A 10,566-nucleotide genomic window follows, 5' to 3' on the forward strand; every position below is an offset into this window, starting at 1 on the left:
AACTTATTAGAATTGTTGGATATAATTCCATCAAATTTCATATGTTATTAAAGCAGATGTTCTAAGTTCAAACATTTTTAGGTCCTATTTGCTTCATTTATTATGGGCGCGTTTGGTAACGTTTGTTTAAAAATTGTTCCGGGAATGTAAATAGAAAAAAGTGTTTCATGCTCGGAGAACAATTTTTGACCGAGAAAAGATGCGTTTTGGTAAATATGTTCTGGAAATAAAAATGAATAGAAATACGTTTGGTAAATTTATATTCTTTTTTTTGCTTCTTTTAATTTTTTTAATATTTTTATTTTATTTTTCCTTTTTCTTTTCTTTTTTATTTTTCTTCTTTCGGTCTGGCCGCCGGCCTCCGGCGACCGGCCGACGGGGCCAACAGCCTTGCCCAGATCCGCGACGCTCCGGCGAGGTTGCCAACCTCGACGGTTGGTCGCCGGCCATGGCCGAGGCCGCGACCGGCCAAAGAAAAAGAAGAAGAAAATAGAAGAGAGAATTGTTTCTTCAAAAGTGTTTCGGAGCAATAAACAATTTCTGTTCTTTTTGTGTTCCGGGAACAAAAAATCTGATTTTGAACAAAAACGCAAACAAACGCATTTCTATTCTTTTTTTGTTCTCGGGAACAAAAAAACAAAATTTCTATTCATAAACAAAAAAAAAAGAACGAAAACATGCAGCCCCTATATGTTCTCATGTTTCAATCTTAGATCAATTCAAGTTTATGAGTGAAGATGAGTATAAAAATATTTGTATTAAAGTCTTTGAATTAAAGATCGCATACGTCTAATAATTTAAATTTTTAGAATGATTAATTGTAGTTCCCCGAAATTTCAAAGTGATACACGCTTCATGTAAATTAAATGGATGAATGGCTCATTTCATCCATTTCATCACCCTAGAATCAAATTGTTAACTTTGAACATGTGGAAGCTTGTGGGTTTATGAAATCACTCGTCTAGAGTGGCCATGTCCAATTTACTTTGAACCAGTCCAATTTGCGGCACTCTCAAGTCATGAAATCCTAAGCACTCACTTAGTCACTTACCCGTCTGGTGTGCAAAGAAGCTAATTCTCATCGCCTACTCTTTGAGTCGAGAGTTGGGTGAAGAAAACCGGAACAAAATAATTCTCTTCACTACTCACAAAAAAATAGAATCAAATACCGAACTCATTTCCATTTACACCCCTTTCATTTCCCCACTTCTCCCTCCTAGGCGCCCAATTTCTGTGCATGCAAATGAGTTTTGGTGTTTGATTCTTGGCGGGGTATAATCTAGTGAGCAGCGAGCGCAGAAGTCTAGTCAAGGGACGAGATAAAAAGGAATTGCAATACGCAACTCAAGGACAATTTTGGAAAAGTCTGGATATGTGATTTTCCTCCTCTGATCTCTGATTTTTATTTCAAAGCTGGCTGGTATTGACACGTAGAATATAACTCTAAAGTGATTCTGGACCTATTTATTCAACAATGAACGTAGATAATTACAAAAAATAAAAAGGATCCCATTGTACGAATGTCTATTGAGCTATAAACTATTAAAATTAATTGATTTAATTTTAAACATCTTGACGATTTGTCAATATAATCATTTCGACCAACTTTGAACGAAAATCGTTAACGTGGACATTAGCCATCCTTTGCACATGACCAGTATTGAGTTGGACAATTTTTGTAATTTAAAAAAAAAATTCTCAATTTTTTTTCTTTTTTTTCATGTTTTCATTTTCTTCATTTTCATTTCTTATATTTTCCTTTTTTCTTTTTCTTATTCCCCTTCGCCAGCCATTGGCCAGTCCATGGCTTCGGTGATTGATGGCAACGGCCCCGATGCCCTCACCAGCTAGCAAGGGCTGATGGATTTGCTGGGAGCCACATACTAACGGAGGGACAAAGGAAGAAAAAAAAAGGAAAGAAAAGAAACTAAAAAAGGAAAAAAAATTTGAAAAAATTGTAAAAATTATTCACATCAGCATCGGCACCTAGATCTGGGCGAGGCCAATCTCGTCATGGCCTGGCCTAAATCTGGGTGAAGCCACCTTGTGCACGGCCCCAAGACCTTGCTCGTGGCTGACAAGACTCATCAAAGAATCAAAAGAATCAAGAAGAGAAAAAAATTAATTTAGACGTCCCGATTAATTAATGATTTCCCTATAGCTTGTACCTCTAAAGTCAATTAAATATTATTAATGGATTAAAGTTGCATATGTTGCACTTCGCACTAAGAATAATGAGTTATTAAGGTTCCTTTTATTTCACACATAAATGACTTGAAAAATATTTTCCTAAAAACGATTGTTTATATCGCTTAAAATAATTAGTTAATGAAAAATATTTTCATTATCGACAATAATTTATATCTAAATATTTATGTGGATGATGAAAATATTATTCGTTTATTCATTCCTATAAGTGATACCGACAATTATTTTTAAGAAAATATTTTCTAAATTATTCATTTTACGTGAAATAAATGCACCTTAATTGACAAGTTTTGATAATTGCGTAATTCCTATCAAAGAAAAATAAATATAATATATTTCAACTAAAATCGCCAAAATTAAATACAGGGAGACTTAAAAATACCTTGTCGATGGTATAGGTGTGCATGTAGAATTTGAATAGTTGGATAAAAGAAAAAAAAAAAAAAAAAAAGCGTCCGAAAGGAACTTTGAAAGGGTAAATGAGGAAAAAAGGAAGAATTGTGGAGGAAGAGATGGAAGTCAAAGCCGGCCGGAGCAATAAACTCGAATAAAAGAATAAATTAGGTTAAAACTTGATTTTTTTCTCTCCCTTTTGATTCGTTTTCATTTCTGCTATTGATTTTGTCATTTTGAGCTTAGGTTGCTACCTAATAGGCAGAAATTTCGTAACATTTGATATGATATGCAAATACACATTACTTGTGTATATCTCGAAAATTCCACTTTTAGACACTGTTTTTTGCTGGCTTCAAAAAAATGCCCTTCTATTAATCTTCCGAGCGTTAAAAACTACAAAATACAAACTAAAAAAGTCAAATTGTGAGAGCAACTTCTGTTTGCTCTTACTTTTGTTTTGCATTGCATATTGGTCCTTCACCTATTTTTGTATGCTGATAGCTAATTATAAACACCAAGTTGCTTCAAAGGTCATAGTTGAAACAAGCATATATTGAAATGTAGAGGCAAAAGAAATTATGCAGGTTCTCGAAACTCTGGAGATTGACCGCGGGGACATCACCCGATCTCGGTATGTTGAGCTTTTTGATGGCGATGATTTGGCCGCTGGCCAGTTCGGCCTTGTAAACGCTCCCGAACCAGCCCTTTTCCAAAGCAGTACTTTTCGTTGCATTCATTGGTAGTCTTGGCGATGTAATTGAATGTGAACTTCCCTTCCCTTCCCTTCCCCATATGATCGACTCGGATTTCTCTTACTTTACAAGACTCTTGATCCCTTCATCGAATTCCTTGTTTTGCCACCGAACTGCCAGAATCACAGCAATTGAAGTCACCAGAAGTAGTAAACAGCAGACGCCCAGGGTCACACCAATAAGAACCTTTTCCTATGGTTGGTCGATTATCGCTCATCCCACAAGGAGATAATCCGGTCGCATTTCCACACAAACCCGGATTCACGATTAAAGCACTTCCCCATGCTTGTTGGGAGAGGCGACCACTACGAACCGCACTGATCGGCTCATTGTACGATAAGTCTATTGAGCTTCAACTCCTCATGCTGGTGAGAGGAGCTGGGATCGTACCCGACAATTTGTTACGTAAAAGATTGAGATTTTCCAATTCAGTGAGCTTTGCTAAATTGGAAGGAATTGATCCTGCTAGAGAATTGTGGCTCAAGTCCAGGAGATTCTGTAACTTGAACAAGTTCCTCAGCTCTGGCAATATGACATCCAACAGATTGTTGTTGCTCAAGTTCAAGCTCGGTAAATTCTTGCAATTCGCTAGCTCTTCTGGTATGCTACCGCTCAATGCCTTCTCCTCGATAAATCAAGATATTCTAGCTTCGATAAGTTTCCTAACGAGGTGGGAATATTTCCAGCCAAATGGTTGTAGCTCAAGTTCAGCTTAATCAACGCCCCCAGACTTACCAAATCATCGGGAATTTTCCTGGTCGATTCATTGCCATATGGAGTCAGATCGCACAATTGAGACAATTTCCCAAGCTCCGGCGAGATGCAGCTGCGGATTTTGTTACCATCTATCTGCAAATTCGTGACATTCGTGCACTCTCCCCATTCTGCAGAGAGATTCCCGACAAATCGGTTGTTGCTGAGGGCCTGAGGCTTATAAAGTCCGGATTCAGATAAATTCCAAACGCACTGATGACATCTGCAGTGAACCGATTGCTGTCCAGACGGACTCTCGTTAGCCCCGGACAATTCCTAAGCAGTTGGGCAGCGGCTCGGTGAAGTTACTCCCACCGACCACGAGATATCAAAAAGAGCAAAGCCGCTGCATATATCTGGCGGCAGCTCTCTGGTGAAGCTGTTGTTTGAAAAGCTAACGTTGCCCAGAGAATGGCTGTACTTGCCGAAATCACGTGGTATGCCTCCCGAGAAATTGTTCATGAACAAAGAGATGGACTGTAAGTGATGCTACGTCATGGCTTTTTCCTTCCCAGCCCTGATCTCCTCTTCTTCAACTTGAAGTGCCTCCTTGGTTGTACACTTGCTCGTCTTCTTGCAAACCGACCTTCATCACTGACAGCCTCTCAAACTTGACCTCGTAATCAATCAACTTGAGTTTGTTGTCCAATGTGTCGCCTTCAATTCTCGTCTACCTACACATGAAGTTCTCCTTGTCAAGCTCATCGATCCGGTGCTTCACATTCTTGAAATGACTAGCTGCATTTGTGACCAAACAAGACTTACATTATGAAACTCCTGGCTTGATGAGTGTCTGTTGAGTGTACGTACCTTTGGCGATATTAACTTGCTCGATGCTTCCGGCTCCTCTGTCGCCTTGCACGAGCTCCATGCTCTTTATGAACTGAGGCAGGAGCTTTGGGATCGGGGAATTCAACCCAACAATCAAGACCTTGAACCTGTGAGCTGGAGCAATCGGGCATGTGAGCTCGTGTGATGCTGGTTGCACCCATGGCTATTGGCAATGAGAAAGAAATAACCCCAGAGAAGCTTGTGCTTCTGAGTCCTGTCGATGCCTCCTATTTATGGTTAGAATTATGTGAATAGGTAGGCTTGGTTTGGCAAGAGTCACGTTCGAGGAAAATAGAAGAGTCAAGGATTTGCCGCCTAAAGAAATGTAAAAGAGGAATTAAGTTGGTCTCTTTTGTTCTTTTGGTCGTGAAAATGATTTCGGTCCCTTTCAGATTCAAGTTGTTGAAATATCAAAGTATATGTGCCAAAAGATGAACACGAGAGCGCATTCTCATGCTCACATGGGCGGCCATCACTTAGAATTGATTGTTGTGGAGTTTGATACAACGATTCAGCCAGACTATGTGACGACGTGCTTATCTAATATCGCGATCAAATGTCCTTGTTTAGAAAAGCGACTGTTCATCGAATTTCATTTAATATGTAGAAAACAAGAATACTTGATTAGTTAGTGATATGACAACCATTGTCTATCCACAATCCTACTCTCCAATACAAACCTTGCAAATACTCAAAAAATTTGTTTCTCAGCATGATCATATTCTGGTAGATAATAACCATATGCATGTGTCCACTTGAGCACTCGCCTACACTCAACTATTTGCAAACATCAAAGGAGCCTAATTTAGTTTCACAGAAGCAGGTCAGGATAATAAATCAAAAACACTTCATCAGATTTTAACCTATATAACAGCTGTATTTACATTCCAAACTGAAAATCACATAAATCATATTTAAGTTGGATTAAGTAATAAAACCTGTTGCCAGGCCTCTATGATGAACTTCAACTGTGACCCCGGCTGGCATTGTGTGTCACTAAGCTTATCGAGCTGACAAGAAGAAAAGACAAAACCTTATTTAATCAATAGCAAAGGGTCAGGAAGCATCAGCAGCACAACATAATAACCAGATGAATAGAAAAGCCATGCATCTTGCTTCCTATCACAAGAAAACAAAGATCAATTTGTTAATTTAACATCATAAGCAGTTTATCGCAACTCAACCTGCCCAGTTGCCACTAAGCATCAACACATTTACCCAGTATAGATTCTTCAGACACAACTGCAATCCTTAGTGTACTCAATACCCATGACTGTCAGACTAAAATGTTAGCCCAAGTACAGAGAGGCAAACACATACAGAAACAAAGATCTTCCTGGTCTTGTGGCACTCCTTAATACAGCAATGTGAACCTAAGATCTATTTCTGCAGAAGTTACAACCAGAATACATTTGTCACAAAGACTCTTCAGTAATATTATTAATTAATAGAAAATTTGGCTGTTAGTGATGCAAAATGCTATGAAATTAAATAACTGATATGGAATACTATCGATTTAGTAAGTGCTTCATCCTCTTCCTCCAATTTCCTTTCGTGTCAAGGCAACAAAGTTGGGGGTAGGAATTGGATATCACCATCTCAAATTGTTGGTTCCCTTGTGTGTGCTAAAATGTTGCAATATTTAAATCAGCAATCCAAGACAATCAATGTCATGCACACGCATACTCGTTGAAATGTGGATAAGAGAAAGATTACAATGCACATATTGGCCCCCGCAAGCCCAACTCATCTATAACTCTACAAAGCATAAACAACAACCCGTTAGCAGAATTTCTGTAACATTGAGCAAAAATTATGCACATCATGAGCCCCCCAAAAAGTTGACTCTTAGTATAATCAAAGTTATGCTAGCTTTGCTAGAATTCCCAGATTCAATATCTTGACATCAAGATTGTCCAGTTCAATAGGCTTACTTTTTAAGCATGCTGTTGAAAAAAATGACAGATTATATGCAAATAACATCAACTGAATATGTTGGTGTTAAAAAAACCACTGGAAATGCTCTGAATTGCTAATTTTATCTAAGTATATGGTGAAGATCATGGATTAATCCTCTCCAAAGCCCAACATTTCTCTTCAGAATCACTTTGTGTAGATGCAAAAGTCATCCTTTGGTTACTCGCATCCAAAAAAAGGGAGCATAAATGTTGACTTTCAGTTGATTTTTTCCATCAAATATAACCTATGAAGATATCCCAAAGTGGCAAGGAAAGTACAATAGTCTGCTTTGGAGCCACAAAAAAACAAAAAACTGAACTTTTTAAAAATCCAAATGCCCACTTTGCCTTGGCTCTTGGAGCAAGGAGTGATCTATCGGAATCAGGCACATTATCCATACAACTACGAGCAACCTTTAGGAGGTCAGGAACACAAGCTTGGACATATGGAGATAAGTTCTGCAAGACATCTGTCGTAACATCTGGTGTTAGTGGATCCAATGGAAGAAATGGAAGTTTGGCAACCTCCCTCAAAGCATCCAGATAATGACCTGCTCTCGCCAATTTGTATATCAATAATATCGCCTCAAGCTGTCCTAACACTGTTTGTTGCTCCATAACACTCTCTAATCAGGACTGTAGGAATTATGCAACTGAGAAGTAAATGTCTAACCGTAGAACAAAAAAGGGGGACAATTAACTTCTTAGATGAATAAGTTATTTCTAGTCACAAACCGCTTTAGTGCCCTAACTGAAGCAAGCAATTTGAATTATGCAATTATATGGCAGCGGGTAAGGAAATATTTAGAATAGGTGAAATCTAAATGATGGACCAATTTTCCAGTTTCATCATGCTGCAGCAATAAATGATCTAGCATGAGAGAAGCTTTAAAAAGCATGAAAATAGTCCATCCAAAAGGAAACTGCCACTTAGAAGACAGACAGCAGCTACCAAGAGATTACCTGATTTCAGGACTATATTTGTAGGTCTCCAAAATCTCGTTTCCAGAATGAATCAAGCCAGCTGTCTGGCTTTCACCATCCAACCGTCCGCGTCAAAGAGCACACCAAGTCTGAAAGGCATTTTTTATTGGTGTCCAGGGCCATTGAGAACGCCCCAATCCTCTTCAGAATCTCTATTGACTGATTTAATTAAAGGAAAGAATAAACAAAGGAACAGGGTATAAAGACCATCCTAGATTCGATATTATCCCAAGATGAAATATCCATTAAAATTCTAGATTTAGCAATGGAGGATGATATAACTGGAACTGTATTAAAGATGAAAGTTTAGATCTCGATGAAAAGCTACACATAAAGAGTGAACTAAAGTAGAGTAAATAAGAAAATGAACTACCGCTAATTTATTTACACAAGCGAAATGATCTCCCTCCCTCCCATCCCTACATGTATAAAAATTTGTTCCAACTCAATAAATTATATCACGGAACATTTACTTTTGTTATTGGGTAGCCAATGAAATAATGATCAGCAGAACATGAATCACCTCGAAAAGATAATTTCTGAACAAACACAGTCAATCAAAGTACTTTGGCTCTCAAAGGTTCATTGAAAACTTATTTCATTTGTGACTCCATAAAAGCAATAGGAGAAAGGGCAAATTCCATCAGCAGTCACTGAACGTGAGTGGATTTTGCTAACAGCTCGCTGAACTTTAGTTTTGATCATCTCTTGTCCAGAACTTTTATTTCTTTATAATTTATGCACTTTGACCAAAATCCAGCCAATTTTCAAGCAAAGTACCGATGTAGTATATGCATGGTCACGTGGCCACCATGTCAGCAATTAGCTGACATTGGGCAATTGAAGTCAAAGTTCAGTGATATGATTGGAAACACCACAGTCCAACATTAAGTAAAGGGAGGAAAACGGAGAGAAAGACCATACTTTGTCATATATCCCTGCTTCCAAGCACTGCTGGGGCAGCTTCAAGCATAATTGGTTGTCTTGTTTTTACGTCCAGCATAAACCTTATCAATTCACCTTCTTCCCCAGAACCTCTTGAACCAAGCCAAAAGTAAATCTCACCATCTCAAAATAACAGCTCCGTGAGGAGTTGTTTCAGCATCAAACTTCTCTGTCTCTGCTGATCTGCATTTCCCCTTCCAGTCCAAAATAGTTGTCCACCACCCACTGCAGCAGCAGCCTGTGCATAATATTCGAAAGACGTAAATATGAAGACCATGCTGTTGAATCATGCTAGATGCTTCTGTATAAGCATCCATTACACCAAACTTTGATCCTGCCCCTGTACCTTCCATAAGGATGCCATGGTCGGCAAGCACGATAGCTATGTGAGTGGCATCACTGTTGTACCCTTCATCTCCTGCTTCTTTAGACAAATAGAGGATATCGGGTAGGAACTGGATGCTTAGGAGCAGAATATATGGGTATACAAGAGGCTCCTTCCCATTTTTGGTATAGTATGATGCTGCAAACTTATTTAGGTAAGCCTGCAAATCCTCTAAACTATAGGGGACTGAACTCTCACTAAGGATAGCAGATGAACCTCCCAGAGGGAACTCCTTGATGGCTGACAGTTTAAACCACAATGGTGGTGAAAAGTGCCGATAGATCTCTCAGCAGCCTTTTGACGAGCCTTCAAGAACCAGATATCATGGCATATAGTAACAACCTTTTCTTATCATACATAGCTCGCCCTCAAGGACTTTGACGCTCTTGATGGCTTGTGGGAGGACCTTGGGGATGAGGTTATTGGCATCAAGGACAGCAGCCTTGAACATCTTGGCCGGAGGGATCTAGACATGATCTCGGAGTCGTAAGTGATGACACCCATGATTGGATCCGAATTGAGTTGCTGAAACTGAGAAGGGGGTGATGATCAGGAAAGACTGAGTAGCAGTGATGAAGTTGGTCTCTAGGACTTGGGAATGAAGAGAAAAGGCTGAACCAAAACTGATATATAGAGAGAGACTAAGAGTGAAGGGCTTTGATCAGTGAATATTTTGCGAAACAAACAAAGCTTAAGAACAAAAATAAATAAATAAATAAAAATTATTCCGTGGATTATTCAGATTATGACATGCCCCTTGTTCCTAATAAAAAAATGTCTATATGGTGATAGAACAAAGCGTTGGACGATAATATTGGGGAGAACCGGGCAACAATTTACTAATAACGAAACACAATTTAGCATCAATTTCTCCTCTAAAACTAAACCAACGGAAATCAACTCAACTCCAGCAACCACCAGCAATATGTAATACCGAAATGACAATAAGACAAGCCGAAAACGACACTAAGGTTTTTAACATGGAAACCAATATGGAAAAAATCACATACCCTCCTTACTAACAGTAATAGGATACACAAAACATTATTTTCTAATCACACAGTAGAGACTCAACATCAATAATATAACCATATCTCCTCACTCCAAAGATAGATTACTATAAACGGAGCAAGAAAACCCTAATCGGTTGGAGAATCTGGAGGGGGTTCTTATTGAACGAAATCAATCAATTCGTAGTCCTTGGTTTTACGAAACAACATTCAAATTTGAGCAAATTCCGTCGGCATCTTGTGTTCGAATCGGGACCGAAAAGATTGTGCCCTTTCTTTCGGAACGCTAAGAAAGAAGAGCCCAGGACACAGACAACAATTACCCACTCACTAAGTCCCGAAAA

At 38.8% G+C, this 10,566-nt stretch overlaps 1 protein-coding gene and 1 pseudogene across 1 annotated transcript in view; both read right to left on the reverse strand.

Annotated features, from left to right (window-relative positions):
* The window catches only part of LOC120286197 (major strawberry allergen Fra a 1.07-like), a 51,681-nt gene extending 44,165 nt beyond the window's left edge, over positions 1-7,516 (reverse strand). The window contains exons 1-4 of the mRNA XM_039316197.1: positions 7,247-7,516; positions 5,879-5,950; positions 4,916-5,103; positions 4,784-4,843 (exon numbers count right to left, since the gene is read on the reverse strand). Of these exons, the coding sequence (XP_039172131.1) occupies positions 4,784-4,843; positions 4,916-5,103; positions 5,879-5,950; positions 7,247-7,516 (590 nt within the window). The remainder of the gene's footprint in view (positions 1-4,783; positions 4,844-4,915; positions 5,104-5,878; positions 5,951-7,246) is intronic.
* Positions 5,957-9,831, reverse strand: LOC104438747 (annotated as a pseudogene).
* Positions 9,832-10,566: the final 735 nt, after the last annotated feature.

The sequence above is a fragment of the Eucalyptus grandis genome, chromosome 1, assembly GCF_016545825.1.
Source record: "Eucalyptus grandis isolate ANBG69807.140 chromosome 1, ASM1654582v1, whole genome shotgun sequence".
In the NCBI taxonomy this organism is placed as follows: domain Eukaryota; kingdom Viridiplantae; phylum Streptophyta; class Magnoliopsida; order Myrtales; family Myrtaceae; genus Eucalyptus; species Eucalyptus grandis.